This window comes from Carettochelys insculpta, chromosome 1 (genome assembly GCF_033958435.1).
Source record: "Carettochelys insculpta isolate YL-2023 chromosome 1, ASM3395843v1, whole genome shotgun sequence".
Lineage (NCBI taxonomy): Eukaryota > Metazoa > Chordata > Testudines > Carettochelyidae > Carettochelys > Carettochelys insculpta.
The window spans coordinates 265,490,466-265,514,182 of NC_134137.1; the positions used below are offsets into that span (position 1 = coordinate 265,490,466).

A 23,717-nucleotide genomic window follows, 5' to 3' on the forward strand; every position below is an offset into this window, starting at 1 on the left:
ATGTAGAGCCCAAGGATCCAATGTGCCCTGAGCCACCCAAGCAGTGCCCAAGCTCCCAAGCCACCACCATCACGTGGTACCTGAGGAACCACCACATGAGCCCCCAAACCACTGCATCAGCCTGCTGACTTGCATTTGCCACAATCCACTTCCCCATTCGCCACATGTGGCAAATGGGGATTGTACTGGACACCTCAGTTCTAGTAGATTGATGAGCCATGATTTGCCTTTACAAAAACCACGTTGACTCTTCCCCAACAAAACTCTGTTTTTTGTATAACTCTGTTTTTTGCTATAGTTTCAACCAGTTTGTCAGGTCCTGAAGTTGTATATAAGCCTGTAATTGCCAAGATTGCCTCCAGAGCCTTTTTTAAGAATTGATGTTACATTAACTGTCCTCCAGTCATTTGGTACAGCAGTTAATTTAAATGATAGGTTACATACCACAGCTAGGAGTTCTGAAATTTCACATTGGAGCTCCTTCAGAACTCTTGGGTGAATACCATCCAATTCTGGTGATTTATTACTGTTTCATTTATCAGTTATCACTATTGCATCTGGATAATGGTTGCTGCAAATAGGATAATGCTTGCTAGCTGGCTGCATCTCCTAACCTATAAATCATGCCATTTCAGGAACTTGTCATCTGGGGGGATGTTGAAACATCCTTGTCCATTTCTGTATAATGGGGGAAAAAGAGGAAACACAACCACCACCTGTGCATAAATTCAGCTAAAGTCAGGATTTAGCAAAATTCACATGATCTCCCACAGTTTTCTATGCATTGCGGAACTAAAGTATCTGGCATTCTATCTTTGCTAACATCTCAGTTGCACAGGGAATTTACTTGGCCAAATGCTGTGAGGGAAAAAGAAATTGTCATTTTACTGTTGCTTAGATTAAGGAGAGTAGTAATCAGGGAAGTCTGAGATATTCCAGGAAGCAGTTTAAACAAACTGATCATAAATCCATGTGTCTTTATATCCTAACCAAAGTATAGCGGTAAATTATTGTTATCTGTGCTTCATTACATTGTTCTATGGTAGTAATAATACAGATAGCATCTCTCTAAATGGTTTTCTTTTAGGCTGGTAGTGTCATATTCTAGCTAGTCCAATCAGCCCATTATCTGTTCATGCTGATAAGAAGCCCTTCATTTAGAGAATGCTTTTCCCTTCCACGCTTGCTAGGAGACTCTATCTTTTGTGCACACGTCAGCGGTAAACAGGCAATGAGGCATGATGAGATTTATACTTTTGGAAGTTTCTCCACATTGCTGATCTTAACCCAGTCAGTACTTGTATGTGTTTCTAAATCTTTGCAATAATAGAGAATATGATTAGAGCTGGTCTAGAGATGTGCAGAAGCTGCAGAGAGGGATGTGAATAGTCATTCAAAGGTCAGTTTTGCAATCCCTTGCTCAGTGTGACCTAGGAAAACTGCAGAATAAGGGTAGGTCTACGCAGCACAGTTATTTCGATATAACTTCACTAGCATCTACACAATGCAGCCACTACTTCAAAATAAATTTGAAAGTGCAGTTGGCTTATTTTGAAATGGAGAAACCTTTCTACAAGGAAGAGCCCCTATCTTAAAATAGCTGTTTGAAAATAGGTGCTGTTAAAGGCCATGTCTATACATTCCCCTCCCTTTTGGAAGGGGCAAGTAAATGACATGGATAGGAACTGCTTAATGAGGCACTGATATGAATGATCAGCGCCTTATTAGCATAATGGTGGCCAGTCACACTTCAAAAGTGCTGCTTCCAAAATGCAAACTGGCAGTGTAGAGGTGGGCACTTCGAAATTAACCCCACGCTTCAAAATTCCCTTGTTCCCAATACGTTTTGGGAATAAGGGAATCTCAAAGTCTGGGGTTTATTTCGAAGAGCCTGTGTCTACACAACTAGTTCGCATTTCGAAAGCAGCACTTTTGAAGTGTGACTGGCCGTCATTATGCTAATCAGGCACTGAATATTCATATGTGCACCTTATTAAACAATTCTGATCTGTATCATTTACATGCCCCTTCTGAAAGGGAGGGGCGTGTGTAGAAATGGCTGAAGACTGGGAATAGAGGCTATTTCAAAATAAGCCATAGTGCAAACAATGTGTCCATTTCCAAATAGGTGCTGTGTGTGCAGATGCTGTATGTCGAAATAGCTAAGTGCTCTTTTGAAATGAATTTTGGCTGCATCTCCACTAGCAAGTTATTTTGAAACATTTTTTGAAAGAAGGGGGCTCTTTTGAAAGAGTGTATGGAGTGTCTGTATACAAAAAGCATTCTTCCAAAAGTAAATCGAAAGAATGTGGTGCTCCTTTCAAAATCACTCTTCCTTTCCCGTTTCAGGAAGAGCACCCCCTTTGGAAAGCTTCTTTCAAAAGAAAACGTGTAGACACTCCACAGGGCCATTCTTTCGAAAGAACAGTCTTCATTTTTGATCCCTGGCCTGTTCTTTCAAAAGAGTGGGGGCTGTGTGGACGCTCTCTTCCAAAAGAGCAGATCACTCTTTTGATCCACTTTTTTGTGTGTGGGCGCACTCTTTTGGAAGAGATCTTCCGGAAGAGCTTATTTCAAAAGGTCTCTGTAGTGTAGACGTAGCCTTTGTGCGTAGCTGTGTTACTTAAAAATAAGCTATTCCAGAATAGAATAGAATATATGGAGATGCACATCTCATAGAACTGGAAGGAACCTCAGGAGGTCATCAAGTCCAGTCCCCTGCCCTCTTGGCAGGACCAAGAACCACCCCCTTTTTTTAAAAAAAAATCTATTTGTCCCAGATTCCTAAATGGCCCCCTAGCTCTCCCAGAGTAGTTATTTCAAAATAATGCTGCTGTGTAGACATGCCATAAGGGAATACAGGCTGAACTGCTCTAATCCAGAACTCTCTCGTCTGGCACACTCTGTAATCCAGCATGATTTTAATTAGCCGGATGACCAGTTGTTATGGGTGTGGCCAAGTTTCCCGTGGACCCATAAAGTTTGTTTTCAGCCACCAGTTCTGGCTCTCCGTGCTCTGTGGAGTTACTTAGCTCTACTTTACCCCTAAGTGTCTTCTAGGAACACAATAAGCAGTGGAAGTGTGAGTAATGTGCTAGAAAATATTGACACCCCATCGTCCAGCAAATTCTCTTGTCCAGCACTGGTCATGTCCCAACGGTGCCGGATGAGAGAAGTTAAACCTGTAACTTCTTGTTGTTCCTCTATTCCTTTCAGTCTTTTCCTAGAATAATTTTTTTCTGCTACTCTGCAGTGCACTCATTCAGACCCTGCCTGCACTAAGCCATTCACAGATCCTCATTCTTACAAATAGAACAGTGGAACATGTTGATGTGAAATCTCTATCATAAGTGCATCCCAAAAAAGGGCTATTGAGCAGTGAGCAGGCCTACAGACCAGCCCCCCACCACAAAAAAAAAACAAAAAACTGTGAAGGCAGTCATCCTAGCTAGCCAGGCAATCTGAAAGTGGGTGTGTTGTGCTTTAAACAAAGCACATGAGATCTTTTACAGGCAGTACGCTGCATTTATTGAGAATATAACATTAGCATATGCTTTTCAGACACACACACATCCACACACTATGCACACAGTCCCTCCAAACAATGTTATAGTTACCAATCCAGAGCCTGGATCAGTCTAGTGGCCAACTAGATTGATCACAGAGGGGGAGCAGGGCCTTGTCGGTCATGATCCGATGCTCTGGAGTTGGTGGCAAGACGAACCCAAAGTCCCATGGCAAAGCACCTGCTTTTATAATCCTTTTCTCCATTGAAGTTTGCTGTGTCAGTCTGTGACTGGTGTGTTATCTTTTGATATCAGTCGTTCTCAGGACATCTCCGAAAGGCTCATCCTGTAATCAGTTGTCCTTAGGGGTATCTGCTCCATGCTTTAGAGTCCTCAATCTGCCAGTCCAATCACTTCTTGACCATGGGTACGCAGTGATGGTCCTTCTCTGATGCCATGAAGTCTGTCTTCACCCATGCTTTACTCCTCCTTCCTTGGCCATCTGGCTCTCGAGATAGCCTTCACACCTTTATCTCAGCACAGACATACCACTTGCACATGTAAACAATTCTTACAAGGACTCTCAGAGAAGAGCAGAATAAAAAGGCGTTGTAAATCAAACAATTAAGGCTTCAGCCTTCAACATCACCCTGTAATTTTATTAACATAGACATAATACCAAAACTCTGTCTCTTTACCTACTAAACTCACTAAACTCTAAAACAAAGAGACATATATTCAATTAAAGAACGTAATCAATAAAATCAATGAAATGTTACATGTGTTAATGTTACCTTACATTGCTACATTGTTAAGCCTAAAATTCAAAGTGTAAAGAGAATAAAAGAGAATAAAACTTTCAACTCCAACAGGTGTATGGAAAAAACAGGTAGATGACCCTCTTCCCCAAGAAGAACACAGCCCACAGGAGGGACAGTGCTATGTGTGAGGTAGAGGCTTGTGTGGCTTGGGAGTGGAGAATTGGCTAGCCTTTCCCAAGCTCTCCCCCATGAGGGAGAGAAACTGGAGGCAGTAGCATGAGGACCACATTCTAATTTCCTAAGCTCTCCCTTCTTCTGTTCCTCTCTTGCTTTCAAAACAAAACAAAACAAAAAAACAAAAAATATTTAAATTCAGGTTCTAATATGGATGAGTAGGCGAGGAATGCTTATTTTATTCCATATGGCTGATTTATTTCTGTACTGTAATATTTTCTTGGGTTATTAAATTCTACATGTGGAGGCATAAAACGCCACCAGCACAGAAGGTGCTCTTCCTCCATGTATTGGAGGGTAGGATATCGCTGAGCTGCTGTATCTGGGAAGGAGGAAAAGGGCCAAGTACTGAAGAATCTCTGTTCCCCTTCTACTTCTGTTATTTTTTCCAGAAGATTGTAAATTGGGTTCTCCTGAGATTTTTTTGAAGCTTAGGTACAGTGCTTGTGAAGGCATCAGATTAACATTCCTTGTAATCAAAGTCTGTCCTCCAAAGAACAGGTGCGTCGTATGCACCACAGTGATGCAAACTTTTGCATGTTGCCTTAGCAACAGCCTCAGTCTTGACCTACAAACAGGGCTGCTAATGGACTGAATTTGATGGATGACAGTAGTAGCTACCATCTGATGGCTGTTTATGGTCTGTGTGGAAGGATCTGATCATCTCAGTCTAATTCCCACTGGAAAAAGATGTCTGCATTGTAGCAGTGATCTTTATGGCAGTTCCTGAGGGCCAGAAACCAAGGAGGCATTGAAATTGATGTATTCTTCCAACCCCATAGGTGCCCCTTGCTGATAAGGTTGTCAACACTGACTGAAGCTATTGTAGGAGACTTTTTTCCCCAACATGACATAATACCATTTTATTAAAATATCCCCTTAAAATCTCCAGGATTGCTTTCCAAAGTTCCCAAGGTGAATGGTCCCCTCTCCCATTACCGGCCCCCTGAGTCATCCCACTGCCATTTTCTCTCTTCTTGTTGCGATGGGCAGATAATGCTGATGTCATCATCTGTATGTTTAAATGAGAGTTCAACAGCCTGTTCATGTTTATTAAGACATTTAATAATTCCTTTGAATCAGATTTGGGAATTAAATAATAAAATATGAAATTAAGATATATTTTAAGAAGTTCTATTATTTATTTAAATAATCTAGGGGTAAACTAGTTGCTCATGTAAAATATGTTGAGGGGCGATTTTTGCTGAGTAATGCACATAATCTATGGTGCTGACAGAATATTTCTGAAGAATCCATTGCCAGACTTAACACGCAATCTCACAGGAAGTTAACTTTGTTGTATTAAATCACATTATAGATATGGTGCTATCTCGTTCTCATCAGCATTGCACTCGGAAGAAATTCTAAACCCACTGATGGGTTTCTAGCACAATCACTGCTTCCACTGAGTTACTGATCACCAAGCCCTGGCCCATGCACCCTGTTTGCTGACGTGTCTGTAATAAGGTCTGACGCTCATCAGTGATTCTGCTCTTCCCTGTCACTGTACTGGTTGATTTCCTGAGAGTCTTGTTTGGTGCGTGGATAGGCTCTTCTTATCTTTGCTCTGCTCCTTCTCTCATGCTGCCTTCTCTCTGAAGTAACCAGCATCCCAATGGAAATCACATCAAATTCCAGTTAGTTTTAATAAAAGCAGTGTGTCTTTTGCATAGTTAGGAAATCAAGAGAAAAATCCAATTGACATTGAAATCAAGAGAAGAAAGTGGGGATGGCTAGGCCACACTTCCAGAAAACCATCATCCAGCATAGTCCATCAAGTTCTCACATGGAACCTGGAAGGAAAATGCAAAAGAGGAAGACCTTGGACAATGTGGAGAAAGTCTACTAAGACTGGACAACAATAACTGGGATAGTCCTGGAGACAGACAGAAATTTTGTCTCAAGACAAAGTGAAGTGGAAGAGACTTGTAGATGAACTGTGCTCCAGGCAGAGTACAAGGGCTAAGTAGTAGTAGTAATTGATCATAGGAAATGAACTCAAGTAATCATATACCATGTTCCTGTTTCTCTGCCCCTTTTGTCTTTGCTTCCAGGAGACCAGAGGTGTGCATCTTGGATCTCTGAACACCACTTCATCATGTAGCCTCTTTCTGATATAACTTCCTTTTCTAGTTAATTAACATCTATATGCTGTCGGGGTGACTTTGCATAGGATTTCTGCAAACTAGTATGCCTAGAAGAAATAAAATCCTCCTTTTTCACCTTCCCTTCTCTTTTGCAGATAGGTTGCTTTGCTGTTCCACTTCAGGCATCCTTTGGTTCCTTCTTTTAGGAGAATTTAGTATTTTGAACAGTGTTAAAGTGACAACAGCTGACTTGACAGCTGGAGTTGTCTTTTTGCTCATAGCTCAGATAGATTAGCTGAGTAGTGCACAAACCTATGCCACTGTGGTGAACTGAGTGACCATCTCTAGGACATGAGGGGATGTTCATTCCTTGCCCACTCAATTATCTTTTGAGATTCTAAAGGTGTCATTGTGAATACATATCTTGTTTTTAGGAACTGAATTAGGATCTGCAACTCATTTCCAGCAGGCACAGATCAACGCTCAGACAGCAGCAATGTTGAATTACCATCAAAGTCAAACCAATGACTTACAGGCTAAGATCTCTGGATTCCATTACTAGTTCCAGGAGCCACTTAGCTCCTTTCATCCACTCAGACATAAACATTGCTCCAAAGAGTTCAAGTCACAAGGCACTACCAATAATATATATGGCTGGCTGTCTTTGCTTTGTGTGTCAGGGTCCACATCACATGTCATGCAAAAGAAAGGCTTCATAAGGCATAAACAGGAAATTGTAGGATATTACCAATGTTATATAGATATATTTGATGCTACTGGCATAGATGAAATAGTGACACAAACTTTCTTCTGCATACTGACTCTTGCAGGTTGTGACTCGCTACCATGCTGCCTCCTGCTGGCCAGTCTGGGAATTAGTTCTTCTTCAACCTCAGAGCACCATATGTTGGCTGGTATCTTTCCTGTCTATTACCTGCCTCCTGTTAATGTCCCCACCATTTTCAGGGCCCATGTCCCTCCAAGACTGCAGTGCTTTTTAGCCTGGATATTGTCCTCTGGGAGTATCTACACTCATGTTCCACCCTTCCAGGGGAACCCAGTTACCCTTAAATCTACCTTGCCTCAGTGACCCACTGCCATTCTTCATTTAACCTATGCCTGGGGAAAATCACCCCGGCGGGCTTCATCCAGCCCACCAATCATTTCTCTCTGGTCTGCCCACCAGATTAGCAGAGTGTGCACACTTACAGCCACCAGCATGTGTTCTGCTGCCCTTCTCCCTCACCAGCACCTTGTTCCGTCTGCAGCCAAACTGCTCCTAGGATTCTCCTGCTAGCTGTGCAGAGCGGGAGTGGGTGGACAGGGTAGTGCCGAAGTCAGGGCATTCCTCTGTCCCTGTACACCATCTCTGCAGATGAAGCATGGATGGTAAGTGAATCAGAAGTGCAGTCCAGGGGAGGGGGGAAAACAACAGAGCAGGGCAGATTTCCCTTAAAGAGACAGAGGATGGCTTCTCTCAGAAACTTCACAGAATCATGGGATTCAAGGGCTGGAAGGGACCTCAGGAGGTTATCGAGTTCAGCCCCTGCCTAAAGCAGGATCAACCCCAACTAAATCATCCCAGCCAGGACTATGTCAAGCCGGGACTTAAAAACCTCTAGGGATGGAGATTCCACCACCTCTTTCAGTAACGCATTCCAGTGCTTCACCCCCCTCCTGGTGAAATAGTTTTTTTGTAATATCCAACCTACACCTCTCCCTCTGTGACTTCCATTGCTCCTTGTTCTGCCATCTGTCACCACTGAGAACAGTCTGTCTCCATCTTCTTTAGAGCACCCCTTTCAGGAAGTTGAAGGCTGCTATCAAATTGCCTCTCAGTTTTCTCTTCTGCAAACTAAATAAGGCCAAATCTCCCAGCCTCTCTTCATAGGTCATGAGCTCCAGCCCCTTAATCATTTCACTGCCCTCCACTGAACCCTCTCCAATGCATCCACATCCTTTTTATACTGGGGGACCCATAACTGGATGCAATACTCCAGATGTGGCCTCACCAGTGCCGAGTAGATGGGAATAATAACTTCTCTAGATCTGCTGGAAATGTTTCTCCTAATGCACGCCAATATGCCATTAGCCTTCTTGGCTACAAGGGCACGCTGTTGACTCATATCCAGCTTCTCATCCACACAGCAGCAGCCAGCACACACACTCTGTATCACTGTCACATATCCAGTCTGTGCCATACATACATAGTCACTGTCACGTATACACCACAGCACACATTCAAACTGTCACAAAGTCTGTCTCACACACCAAGGGTGTGTCTACATGGGCACAAATCTTTGAAATGGCCATGCTAATGAGGCGTTGAATTGAAGCTGAGTGGAATGAGGGGATTTCGAAAGGTGCGGGGTCCTTTCGAAAAGGACCCCCATGTAGCCGCACCGAGCCGTGTGCTTTCAAAAGCGGCACTTTCGAAGCGTCGCGGCTGGAAGCGTCCTAATTAGCATGGCCATTTCCAAGATTTGTGCCCGTGTAGACACACCCCAAGTGTTTCTCTTTGACACGCACATACTCTCATTGTCTCTCTCTGTAGCCCCCAGCCCCATCTTTCTGCTCAAGGACATGCTCCTTCTGGGAGGGCCCAGAGCCGGCCCGCAACCAGTACCAAAATTTGTGGAGTGGCCTCTCTGAAAATTTTTGCCCACCCCGATCTAGCCCCTTTCCTCAGGGGTAAACTGTCGTCTGAATTGCCCATTCATTATTAGCAAGTGGGGTTAGGGGAGTTGGACCTGCTGCCTGTTCATACTCTGGCAGCTCCTCTTCAGCCACAGTACCTCCCTAGTCCCCTGTCACTGGGCCTCAGTCTGGGGTTTATTCAGCCCCAGCCCCTAGTCCACCCTGCCCTTCCCTAGTGCTGTTCTGTCCAAAGTATTCCCACTAGTAGGCAGCTAGGTCCCTCTCCAGAGCTGCAGCAAGAGTAAGTTCCTTCAGGCCAGTGAAGCTTTGATTGGCTGCCTCATGCTTCCTTCTAATTGGCTCTCAGGGCAATCCTCTCCAATGGCTCTTTTTAACCCCTTATAAACTAGAATGGGGCAAATGCCCTGTTACGCTGTTCTACCTGTTACCTTATTTCCACTAAAGACCACCCCGGGGTTACACTCATATATATATATGTTTAAATGCCATTGTTAGATTAAAGGAAAAAGGAGAACTAGCTTCCAAGCACTCCTACATACATTCATACCTCTTGTACTCATTCCCTTACACAGGCAAAGTCATGCAGGCAAAGAGTTGCATAGAATCAGTGGAAGAAGCCAAGGCATAGTGGGTCTGGTGGGTCTGCCTGCAATCATGAGTCCAGGGCAGTGAGCTGATCATACAATCCCCTTGTCAACTTGTGCTCTCTTGTCAGTGTAGTACTTAGGAGCAGTCAGTACCGTCCGTGCTGGGGATAAGGGGGAGGGCCTAGACAAACTCCTGCAGAGCAAGGATGGCAAGAAGAATCCCCAACCTTATAGCTTTGTACCCATCTTTTTATAAGTTTCAGTCCATAGCTCTTGTCCTGTCCCACTGCCCCATGATTCTGTATGACCAAGAGTTATCTCTAGTGGCTCAGCAGGTGGGACTTTGATCTTCTCTTGATGGGGCCTCTTTATCTTTCTTGGGTGGATTCTTTTGCAGGGCTCAGATCCTACTATTCTCTGGCCATCAAGGTGCTGCTGGCTTTGGGGATTGATCCTCTAACACACACACACACATTCACAGTTTCCTCACTCACGCAAGGGACAGCTCACTTCAGAGAAAGTAATTGCTTTTACAAAGGAACAGCCAGGATTTCTTATGGACTTATGGTATTCATGAGCAATTTCTTACTAACTTTATAATACGTAATATAGACCTAGCAGCTGCTATAGAACAAACCTTATGAAACAAAATACAACTATATAGAACAAAGCTAAATCTATAAACAAAGCTACCAGACTTCTTATGAACATACTCCTATTCTTATACAAATGCTACAATACTACATCTTGGCTACCTTATTTCTTAAAGAAATTCATACTCCCTTATCACGAGATGTTGCATAGTTCAATGGTTATATCTGCAATGACTGTTACAAAGCTTACAGAAGGCTGCAGGACTTAAAATCAGGAATAACTAAAGGTTACAGAACTTAATCTGTGTTTTACTAGTCTGAGCAAAGGCTTTATACAACAGTACCACTGTGCGTTTCTATACACATTTACAAAGTTGAACACTGTGAAAATGTCCCCTTCAATACCAACTGATTGAGTCTTTGTCAGATGAGTGCTGCAAAATAGAGGAAGAGGTACGGCGAAAGTGACCAATTACCCTAACTTCTTAGAACACAACTGTATTCCATCCCAGAAAACATTGTGTCAGCTTTATACCTTAGAGCGTTGGACAACTGCTAAAAACATTTCACTTTAGTTATAGAGATGTTTGATTGGTGTGTAATATGCTGTAATACCATCCAAATTTACATTAATATAAACTAGGAAGATTGGTTGGTTAAATCTAGAGTCTTAGGAGTCTTACTCCTCCCATCTGTCCTTGAGCAATTAGGTAAGGAAGTAGGCATGACTTCTTTGAGAGAATGATTTTTATTTTCATCTGCTAAATCTCATGACCTCTTGGAACCCTGACTTTTCTGTAAGTGGGTAAAAAAATCGCTCCAAATCAATGGCCAAATTTATTTGACTCTGAAATGATGAGGTGTCTTTTTTTAGTGATTAATCAGCGTTAAGGTTGAGTTTCTCTACCATCTAGCTCAACTAAGTCACTATTAAATACTGGTTTTTAGAAATAATGCTTTTCTTTTGAATACATGCACACTTGTAGAACAGCTCCTCACTGTGTAAGCCACCCCCAACCAGACTATGCATTAATCTTCCCTGAGAAGACAACTCTGGATCTAAGACTAGACTTCAAATTGAGTATTCTGCAAACTGCAACAGAAAAGAGGCTCTCTCAACTCAAGTCATACGACACACCTTGATGTGTTGAATCCCTTGCGCTCTTTCTGTCTCTTCCTGACAAAGCTCACACACAGGTTCCAAAATCTATTCTGTTTATTGAGGTGAGAAAGTGGGCACCAAATGTGGTTTGGCCACACCCACTTGGTCCACCAGAGGGCAGCACAGACCACTTTGGCCTGACTGAGCCCCACACTGAAGTCTGAAAAGATTACCAGTAGTCCCATATTGCAAAAGATCCATCAATATATGCTCACTAAATATCAGTTGGTGTAAAGCTCTCATCTAATAATATTTTGCCATTTGCCAGAAAAAAAAATTCAAATGTTTCCATTAGTATTTGTTAAAGAGACTGGTAGTTAGCTGACCAGATCCAAACATACATTCCTCACTAAATCTCTCCATCATCTGCATAGTCTCTGCTATTGTTACTAACCCCTGCTCTGTCATCTCTTTGTATATATGTCTAATTTATCAGTTTCTTGTAGATTATCAGCAGCCTGCTGCCTCCATACCACTACGCGACTCACAACTAGCCCAGGGGTCAGACTGCCAGATTGTCAGGTAACTTTCACTAACTCTTTTCTCCTTGCATATAACTGCATGCCATAGCCAATCTTCAACTACTCCAGCCTTTTTGTCTCTCCTATGCAAATAGCCTTTCCTTTTTATAAAGCTCTAAACTGGGAAGTGGGTGGGGGAGAGAATGGGGCAAGCTTTCTGACTTTTTCAGCAAAGAGGTCATTTTTAAGCTACCCTAATACATTTTCTAGTTTGAGAATATGAGATTTTTTTGCATGTTACTTCTTCGTTGCTATGGTCCCTGATTAAATTACTTCATTTTGTTTGTACATGTATTAGGGACCAGCTGTTCAGTTGCACCTATATTAAAAATAAGGCCTAAAATAAAATGTCTAGTAGTCCTTAGCCTAGACAATTTCCCAGTGACATCAAAATTAATGTTTTGGGTAAAATCCTTGAGACTTTTGCCTGAGTAAGGACAACAGAATCAACAGTGTGGGGTGACTCTACATTAATAAACAAACTCATCTTTAATTTTTCTTAAGCAGTGTTGTCATATGATTAGAACAGGGGACTATGAGTCCAGAGAGCTGGGCTCCAGTCCTAGTTCTGCCACTGACTCTGTGTATGACCTTGAGCAAGTCACCTCATCTCTTGGTGAGTCTCAGTTTCTCCATCTGTAAAACAGATATAAGGAGACTTAATCACCTTTATTTATTTATTTATTAACCCACCATCCAAAGATGACCTTGACTTGGAAGGCTCTTCAGGTCCTACCAGGAAAATGACATGCTGCAAGTGATCTAAAACCACTTAGCACAGAACTGTTCATCGATGGTTCCTCTGCAAGCATGAAGTGCAGTGATGCCAGCAGTGACATGTATCGGTCCGATCACCAATGAATTTATAGTTGTGGTGAACACACAGCAATGGATCTGTGTAGAACAGTCAGTCTTCTTGGTTATGTTTTATGTTTAGAGTCTAAGCTAAATTGAATCTAATTTAATCTAGTCAGTCGGACCTCCTGGGTCTGACTCTGGAAATCCCTGCCAGCATGGAAGAACCACACCACCTGTGCTACTTCTGCAGATTCACATGGGTATATTATCTGCGCTGCAAACAAAAGCGTGGAGAGAGGCAAGTACAACAGGTCAATGAATTGCCCTGTTTTGCTCCTTGCACTCTCAGAGCAGATAAGTTAGTCTTTTAAAACAGTGGAGAAGAAGAATCTGTAGACAGGCCCAAAGCATCCATGCAGAACCTGTCCCTCATTCCCCTCCTGCCACTCTTTTTCCACTCCATACCTGAGGATCCATGCTCTCATATAGTTCTCATTGGCTGCCCCCAGTCTCTTCCTCGAGGGACGATCACTTTGCAGAAGAGAGATACCTCCTAAGCCAGTGACAACAGGAGCAGTATTAACTTACTTGAGTAAATTCCTGTGAATGTAGAGTGGAAGCTGTGGGTAGATGTCACCTCATCTGGCTGTTTTCTTGCCCCTCCTCCTCTCGGCAAGCAAAGCCCCAGTTCCGAGCTGTAATAGTGAAGGGATTTCCTTGGGCCTTGAGGCAAGTAGAAAGCCTGTTGCAGAGCCATTGTTCCCTATCTTCCTTTGTGCATATAGGGATTTGATTTAGATCACTACCCCACCCCCATGCCATGGAACTCAGGAGAGTGGAAAATAAGGATGTTTATAAAGTGCTGAGGTATCCACTGTGTAAACATGGATTAGGTCTCTCCCCAGTTAGAAGGCTTAGTCATTTGTTTTATTCATTTGTTTACATTTTTGTTTTCCTCTGCATGCTTCGGTTGGAACCAGATTGGAAACTTTGCATGAGAAGCTTTTTCTTGCAGTGGCCACCCAACTCCAAACCAGGCTACATGGGGAATTAGAGTTTGTAGGTGGTAGTTTTCAGAAATCCATACCAATCGCCCCACAAGGAACAAGTAGACCTGTATCCAGCCTGTCCGTTGGCTTTGAAAAGATAATCAGCTTCATCCTCAGTGTGATGCTATTCCTGATAAGAAAATACAAGCACTGGTGGGTGTAATGTGAATCAAAAATGTGTCTGGCATGCCTAGGTCATGTAGTTGCATATCCTGTACCATGTCCTGTTCAGTGAGGAAACACAGCAGCAGCTCCATTATCAGCACAGCAGCATGATGGCATTAATTTTTACTGCTTCAACTTCAAGTACCATAATTGGGATTGGGGGAAAAAAACCTTAAGGCATTTGAGGGACCGGCAAATTGCCTTTTCAGTTGTAACACAGATGTGTGCATGATTTTACAGACACTTGCCTGCAGGAATGTGACCTTCCTGTGTCATCTAACCTGGAACTACACACGGTATCTTGTTGTGACTGAAATTCACATGATTGTTTTCTGCATCCCACGATATGTCAAGTCTAGTCATATTCAAAATAGTTTACATTCCGCATCATAACAAAAAGTGAGTCATGAGTTTTTGACTCAAATGGTGCTTCCCATGTTCTTTTACTTAAAAGGCACCTATGTAGGGTTATATTTTATCTTGTACATACTGTGACATTCAGGCTATAATTATGAATCCCTACATATAGCTTTTGTAAATAACTTCTGGTGAACTTCCTTTGATAAATTTTAGAGCAGATTCAAGCCAAAATGAACCTGAAACTTTAAGGTTCAGAAATATTTGGTTAATTTGTTTTGTTGTTTTATGTTCACGGTTTTGCTTGACTCTGCATATTTCAGTTTCAATCTGATCTGGAAACACTATAATATAGTGAGGGGCAACCTAGGCTAGTGAATAGGCCACATGAGCGGACCTCCTCAGTGGGCTGCAGGATTGTCATAACCAAAATGGTCTCCTGGTGTAGGGTACTTTTGATAACTGTGCTGGTGTACCTAGAATTTGAAGGGTTTCCCAACTGAACCATAGGAGCAATTTAATTGGATGCAGAGGGAGCTCACGGGTCTCACAATGTATTATGCAATCAGCACGCACCTCACTTTGCATGCCCTGGCTTTATGCAAATGTCATGTTAGTAATACCAGTAGGACAAAAACGGGAAGAATCTGGCAACCGTTGTGCTTGGGCAATGGCAAACAAAATGTCTCGTGGGCCACACATAGAATCCCAATGGGCCACATGCTGCCCTCAGGCCTCAGGTTGCCCACACCTACTATAAGGGATTATTTTCTTGTTGTTTTTCAACTATACCAAAGACAGGGTACATTGCACAGCTTGCAAATTTGCATGACAATCCATCTGGACAGGTAGGCCAAAACAGCTTCATCAGCCAAATTTCTAGCTGTTTGCCAAATTGTTGAATTTCTTCAAGTGCTGGTCCCTATGTGCACTCCACTGTGGTTATGCAAGTGTTCTTCCTAGTGATGCCAGAATGGGGAGGATGGAGGAAAAGGGCCCTCCCAATCTCTGAAATGCCCTTGCTCTCCTCTGGCCTTCAATCAAGGAGATACAGGGTGGAGGGGCTGACGGCCTTTCCTGTTCCTTCCAGTGTTCAGAGCCCTCTGGCAAATTCTGTAAATATGGAACACTGCTGTACTGTTTTCTGCTTGTACATATTTCTGTAGTTAGTAGTCTTAAAAGTTTTTAAAGCTGTTAACAAAAAAATTATAATTAGATTCCCTGCCTTGGGGAGCCACCCTCCTGGCTTCGAGAATTGTGTCTCCTCCCCTCATTCCTTCTTGGCCAGTGATGACTGTTTGCGGTCCTTGTACTCAGGGAGGCACACATTGCAGCTAGGTGTAATATCTGCCATCCCTTCCGTAGCCAGGAGGTGCAGGAACTTCAGGGTAGAGAATGCTGCATAGAAAAGATCAAGAGGCCACAGCTGGATCCATGTGAGGGGACCCCCCGCCACGCACATACATAGAACACACCTTCCATCATGAGATCTGACTGCTAGGGGGAGTCTCTATTCATAGATGCCTGCCAAGATATCATCAGGAAGGCACAGAACTTTCACACAAACCTAAGAGCAGGTTCCCTCTAAGTCCACTATAAAATCATCTGACAACTGTACGTTAAATTGATCAAAACTAGTTTGTCAGTCTCTAAGGATTTAGAATGTGCCACGTCCCAGGGGCAGGACTCTTAAAGCCCATAGGAAGAGAGTTTCCTTGACACTGGACCTGTTCTGGCAGCACCATTCCACCAGTACCATCCAAGTTAAAATCTGTGGATCCATCTGTTCAGGTGTAATCACAAATTACTGCCATTGGTGCCATTAGCAATGCAAAGGCTAAGTCGACACTCAGAAGTTAAGGGGTACCAAATCATGTCATTACGTGCGTGGGTGCATGTGTGTGTGTAAAAACTCCACATTCTTGAGCAACATAGTTAAGCTGGCCTAACTCTTGGTGCAGACAGCAGTAAATCAAGAGAACAAGAATTCTGCCGACCTACCTTCCACCTCTTTGAGAGTGGATTGCCTGCATGGGTGGGAGAAATCCTTCCATCACTGTTATGAGTGTTTATGCCTCAGTGCTGCAGCTGTGCCACTTCAGTGCTTCAATGGAGACAAGTCCAAAATCTCTCTCCTCTGACTCCTTTGGTATGAGTGCCTCCTTGTCCTCCAAAGGCGGAGACTTGTACCATGCATGATAAGAGAATATCATTACTCTTCCCCCATGATTGGGGCTTTCCCTAATGAGGGATATTGAGTTTCCCCCTTGGGCTTGTTACCTTGGATAGAAGTCTAGCCCCTCCTCTGGTTCTGCTTTTTCTCTGTCAGAACAAACAGTGGATCCAGACTCTTTTTTTTCTTCTCCTCCTCAAGAGAATCTGAGTCATCAGAACAGCCACCATCTCCTCTGAGAGCTATTAGTAAAGACGGGAAATCCAGATTTTCCTACCTTGACACTCAGCTTGGGACCACTAGTACTGATAGACAGGAGCTGAGGAGCCTTGTAATCTGCTAGGGATTCTGTTCACCATTCCCCTCTGAGCGAACAGTCAGCATGCCCCCCACCCCTACTGAAGAAAAGGACTATGAACCAGTTCCGTCAATTTCATCAGTAACAATAAGATTCTCATCTTTGTCTCTCAACAAAACTGCCTTGTTGGAGTTATCATAAGAGCAAACACTTTTGAAGGACAAGTGTATAGCCAGTATTCATGGCTTCAGGTACAAAAATGATTCATTTATACAAATAGGATCAGCTGGTCAGGTCATCTGTTCTATGCCTCCCCTTTTTACTGCTCTGACCTTGAGTCTTGCAGAAAATTCATCCTCATTTCCCCCTGCTACTCCAGACAGTTTTAATTCCCAAACTTCCTGTAGTTATTATCCCGATGCCTGATTACCACTCATATGTTTCCTGGCCTCTTGACCCAGGAAAGGGGCAGGATCAAGCATCCCAACCCTGAGATGCTTCAGCTCATGGCTTTTAGTTTTTGGATGAACAGCAACACTGGAACTTTTCTGTTCAGAAGCCGTACAAGCCATTTTTAAAACAACAGAAAGAGCTCCACTAGGAAATCCTAATAAGGCAAGTGGAGGCATTTCTCCATCTGGGTGTATCAGATGTGCTTGTCTTCCTAGTCAGTTTTTCTTTCCTTCATTTTGCACTTTTTCCCCCTCCAGAAGCCTGGCTTTTCCCTCCACTCTACACAAGTCTATCTAGCAGTAGCAGTGTGTGCCTCCACCAGCAGATGATTATTGGGTTTTCACTCACCCATTCAGTCAGATTTTTAAAGGGCCCAACGAAGACTTTTCCACCAGCAAGGAAGCCTACTTCACATTGAGACTTAATACTTGGTGTTGTCAGCTCCCAGTAAGCTTACTTTCAAGCCATTAGCTGCATGTTCCATGTCTAATCTGTCTATGAAAGTTGCATTTCCTGTGATGATCATTTAAGCCAGGAGGGTAAGCGAACTGAAAATGTTAATGGCAGACCCCCCCATACACATTATTCCATAAGGACATCATCTGGTTATGACAACTTCAGCAATTCCTTCCCAAGGTCGGTTTGGAGTTTCACATAAAAAGCCAATCAACTGACCTGTTTTTGTTTATTGTTTTCCCTGAAACGACATACGTCTGTGGAGGAGAGGACACTTCGTTTCTTCAGCATACAACATGCTCTCTCCTTCTGCTCACAAAGGACAAAGTTGATTAGATTTGTTTATTTACTCTAATTCACTGAGAACCCTATACATATCTACAGACACCATCATCCATTGGCCAAATAATATTAACCATTAAAATAAAAACATGCATTAGCACTATGTTGTAAAAGCGTCACACATCACAGTTGTAGGATACACGTGTTCAGTTGTAGTAATTTGCAGGTTTATTTTCAATTATGTGACAAAAACATCACACTTCTCTCTAGTTCTGCATGGTTTTGTTTTATTGTCAGTAATTTACTGTAATACACAGCTGACACTTGAACTCTTGGAGAAGTCTAGCACTGGCCAGCTAGTGGGTCCCGCTATGTGCCCCAAAGGAGAAGTGGACTGATTGCTAAAGTGCTGAACCCTTACAGCTTCCCATGTGAGTCCTTCCTAAAGAACCTCTTTCTTCAAGGCGCTGGACACCCTCCACAGTCATTGAAGCCAATGGGGATTGAAGGTAGCCAGCACCTGGCATGTTTCAGTCCATAATCAGGTGTCTTCTCCTCAAAGGTCTAAATGTGGAATTAACTTTCGGCATGCTGCACAGGGACTTTCACAGGACCCTAAAGGGGAGTTAGGTGCCCTATTGAATTCCAATGACAGTGAGGGTTCCCCAGATTTGAGAACTGTCCTTTCATAATAAAATAATAATGGCAATGATGTACCATGTTCTTTTTTTTTTTTTTTTTTGCCTTTGAACAAGTGGAACTTTTTCTTTATTTGTCTCATTAAATCTTGTATGTGCATATTTACATGTTTTCACCACACTATAAATACCCCTTTGGCAGTTCCAATTGATCCATTCCCAGCAACAGATTAATTGCAGTCCCTCAGCCAAGATCTGCAATGCACCAGTATTTTGTATTGGAGGAATAATATAGATGTGTGAGGCTGTGCAGTTTCTAAAGGCAGGAAAGTAGAAAAGACCTGGAAGAACTAGCACAAGGGCAGTTGTGCTTCACTGCGTAAAACGCTGCTGAGCTTGGAAAAGCTCCAAAGGAATTGCTTGCCCGAGAGACGATAATACATACAGAACTGCCCTCCCCCACACCCAAAAAATAATTTCCCAGGCAGACTAAAAACATTGCAGGTGTTTATGGGTTGATTTTACTCATATACCATATCTGAAGCTTAATGTTTCATGTGAAAAATTAAGGACTGTAATTCAAGCAGGCTTCAAATGTAAAAACATTCTGAATGTGCCGTTCACCCCTGCAAAGATAGCCTGGCCAAGTGAGTTGCTAAGGGGTGAATTGAATCCTGGGTAAATATTGTTTCTAAACTAATTTTTAAAATAATAAGCACTTGAACTTTCCACAATAAAAGCCCAAACTTTTCAATTAAAAAACATAAAAATCTGTGTTTTTTATATAATTACAATGAAATGCTGATTTATAGTTTCCCTAGCCACAATATGTAGGTAGTCCGTCATGTCCGACAATGATGTCTTGAGCTTGCACAGGCTCATCAGTTGTGGACTCGCATGTGGCTGAGGAGTCCAAGCTTTGAACAGCATGGACGTTCACAGTGAGGGCAAGGGAATTGTCCTAGCTCTGGTGGTGCGGCTGCCGCTGTTGCTTTCTTCCTCTCAGTAGCATCAATGAGGTATACACATCGCTGCTCTTCAAAGGTGTCATATGTGTGTCGTATGAGAGCACGCCAGCCTGTTTGGTCTTTTGCATGCTGCTCTAGCTGATCTGGTTTTAAACAAGCATGAGCAATGTTGGCCTTCACACAGTCTTTATACCTCTTGCGAGGCCTACCTTGATTCCTTTTGCCCTGGGAGAGCCACAATATATAGAGGTATCAGTTTTAAGCAAGTCTGAAGCCTAACAGTGCCATCCATGATTATAATAAGATGAATAGAATTGCAATTTGAAAAGTACAACCTTGCTGCATACAGTTCAGAACAGCACATAACTATGAATGTGAAATTTGTCCTTGCCACCCTTAGGCCATGTCTACATGGCAAGTTATTTTCGAAATAATTTGCACAATTTGCGCTACAGAAATTGCATAAACTATTTCAAAACTCCTAATTCTAAACTTGGTGCCATCCAAATGGCACTGAAGTTTGGAATAAGCAGCTATTCTGAAAGTTCTGTTACCCCTCAAATGAGTGAACTGAACAGGTAATGATCTCTCTCCTGCCATCCATCTCCAGCTTCTGACAAACAGTGGCTAATGACACCATTCCTTACCCATCCTCACTAATAGCCATTAATGGACCTAACCTACATGAGTTTATCTAGCTCCTTTTTAAACCCTGTTACAGTCCTGATCTTCACAGCGTTAGTGACCTGATCACTGGAGGTGATTTTTAATGTTTTCAGCATCTTTTTCCTAGCTTGAATTACATCTAGAGGCTAAAGCGAAACTTGAGATGCATTAAAACACAAAGCCCTATATGCTGTTGAGTAACTTCTATATGCCAGAAGCAGGTTACTGAAGTATGTTTAGCTATGTAAATGTAAAGCCCATTAAGTTGCATACATTGAATATGTGGCATTGGTATTTTCAGTAAAATTTAGTTAATTTTATGTTTTTATTTTTTCACAGAACAAAAATTAAAGACTGTAAAAATGCAAATTCTATGTTTTTCCACAGCAAACAGATTTTTAGGATCCCTGATTATAAGGTACCACACAGCTTTTTCTAAGCAAGCACATTTTTTCTGAAGGTAAAAGCATGACAGAGAAAAGATTTACACACCTGCTAATAAGCTGATCAGAGATGAGCCCCAACAGCACCTGCATCCCTCATATGCCTCTCCCCAAGCCAGAATCCTCTCCTACACCCATACGCCGTCCTGGACCCTGAAACCCAACCCCTTGCCTCAGGTCACCACCCTTCTTTGCACTCTCCTCTTCCTGGCCCCAGGACACAAATCCCTCCCAGACCCTGCATCCGCCCCTACTTCCCTCCTCCAGGCCGGAATCCTCTCCTACACTCATCTCCCTCCTGGATTCCACACTCCAATCCCTTGCCCCAGGTCCCAACCCTCTCCTTCACCCAGACTTTCTGACCTCACCCTCTCCTGCACCTCAGTCACTTACCATGAGCTCCCTTCTGCATTCAACCTCTCCTCCAGATCTGCCACCCCTTGACCACTTACCAAAATCTTGGAGTAGCCCCATCAAAAATTATTGCTCACCCCGACCTAGATGGACCACTGATCTGGCCCAGTATGTTTGTTGTTATGTTTGCCTGAGATATGGTTGAAAGTAGGCATAACACTTCTCAAGGTTTGCACCAGTCCTGTCTCCCCACTAGAGAAGTTTCATACATAAACTTTACTCACAATCATACATAAACTTTGCACTTTTAATATAGTGGGCACTAAAGATACTTAATAAGGTTCAATTTAATTCAGTAAGGTTTATCCAGGATATTACAAGAAACTACTACATCTGTACCAGTGAGTGCTAATTGGACAGCAGGACATCATCAGCATCTGATTTACAGCTGCAAGGCCCACCTTTTAGATACACATTAGGGATTTTTCATATGCAGATCACTGCCTGAATTATACAGAGGGTGCAACTTTGCAAGCTGTGTTCCATCCCCTTTGAAAATCTGTATCCAGATCTGTTTTGTTTGTTTGTGTAAAGATTTACCAATGTATTTTAAGCATTTTTTCTTTTAATTTTCAGTCCTAATGCAGCCCTTCCAGAAGAGCAGCCACATTCCAGCTCTCAGTGTGCCCCTCTCAACTGTCTCTCCAAGCCTCCTCCTTATCCCTAATCTTCAGATGCAACCTAAGAGAAAAAACAAACTGAGTGGAGCTCACATGACAAAGGTGTAAGCTGCTCCCGTAGCTCCAATAGGCAATGCTGCCTTGCTGCTGCATTGACAAGTCTGGATTAATTTCCCATGTTCTGGCAACCGAGTGACGGTTGAGAAGAAGAATACAAAGCACAGAGCCCCGCCTGTCAAGAAGTGATTTTTTTGTAGTGATTCCTCTAGTTATATTCAAACTTTGCTCTCACACCCGAAGTTTAGTGAAATTTAACAATGTGAGAAAATGTTCCTCCCAGCTTCTTGGCTTTACCTCTGAAATATTGAGAGACTTAAACCAGTATTTAAAAAAAATCTGTTACAAAAGTCTATTTTCACATCCTCTACATTCAGCCATAGGAGCCCGTTCAGATTTTTTTTCTGTTGTTAAGGGTGTGGTATTTATTTTTACTTGATTTGCACCATAATTTTGTGTTTATAAAATGTGGTCCTTGTTTTTTGAATTTTTGTTTCTATTTTTTGTGAGAGATGTATTTAATTCATTTTATTGAAAAAAAGCAGAAATAGTTTAACTTAAGGAAGATTGAGTTAGTATTTTTTTTTAATGATGATGATTGTTATCTTGGCCAGAGAGTATGGCCAAATTTTTTTCATTGCACAAAAACATTGAAAATGGGGTGAACTGGAATGTTAACAGTGACTTTGTGTTTTGCTGCTGCACTGATATTGTTTATGCACTTGTTTTCTAATTTCTATTACACTAGCTGCTAGTTTTGTTGTAGTTCTTCATTGGAAGCTAATTAGTAAACCTAAGAAGGATATTAAAGACTGACGCTTTGATTTTTCTTTCAGTTACTTGCTTGCATTGTAAGTCTGTTTTTGCACATCAGACAAGTAGATGAACTGGTGCTTTTTCTGGAGATGGGGCGAGGGTTCTGTTTGGTGTCTGAAAAAGAGAAGCTAAAATTATTTGAAGAAAATGTTGTGTGTTTCATTGAGTTTTTCAGTTTCGTCCCCTGCTCCCAAACTGAGGGTACTACTTTGAGGCCTTACCAGGGAAGAGATAAAGATTGAAAATTGTGAGGTTATATACATTTAGTTTGAGATATTCTGTGGTGAAATATCTCATGCATGTAGTGTTAAAGACTTGAATTGAAATTGGTAGGACTTTGTTGTAGTGCATTTTTTTCCTTGCCAAATATTAACAAATAGAGAACCTTAGCTCATTGTCAGTTTATGACAAATACTCAGGTGACCTATGGTGCACAGTGTTCCTAGTTAAAGATTCTCTCCTCTAAATGCTGAATAAAGCTGTGTTGCAGAATACTGGATTTTCATAGCAAAATGAAGGCTAGCTGAATTTATTTTGCACAGGATCTAACAGCAAGGCAAGCAGCTAAATAAGCTGGGCATCTTAGCAGCTCTGGGCTTCTTATCTGGTTATCAAGATGAAAAATACTAATATTGCCCGTTTGTTTGGAATTAGCTTAGTCCTTGCTCTTGGTCAGTGGCCTTAATTCATTTAAGGAAGGCAGGTTTTGACATTTCCTTGTTTCTGTCTGTTCCTTCTCTGTGACGTTAATATGATCCTCAAGATAGAAATACTAACGCAGCTTACTATTTGCAGCAATTAAAAAAAATGTTGCAGATATAGTTGGAGTGATTCAGTGTAACTGAATTTGAGGAAATGAACACAGTCCTCCAACTAACAATACTGACTAACTGTAATAACAAGTGGAAAAAAGAATCCATGGCCAATCATTGTGCCTAACAATCATTACCATAGT

The 23,717-nt window shown here is 42.3% G+C and overlaps 1 protein-coding gene across 1 annotated transcript in view; it reads left to right on the plus strand.

Moving 5' to 3' along the window:
- Positions 1-22,896, plus strand: part of BICD1 (BICD cargo adaptor 1) — a 250,830-nt gene extending 227,934 nt beyond the window's left edge. Inside the window, exons 9-10 of the mRNA XM_074983788.1 lie at positions 12,035-12,110; positions 21,846-22,896. Of these exons, the coding sequence (XP_074839889.1) occupies positions 12,035-12,110; positions 21,846-21,936 (167 nt within the window). The 3' untranslated portion in view covers positions 21,937-22,896. The remainder of the gene's footprint in view (positions 1-12,034; positions 12,111-21,845) is intronic.
- Positions 22,897-23,717: the final 821 nt, after the last annotated feature.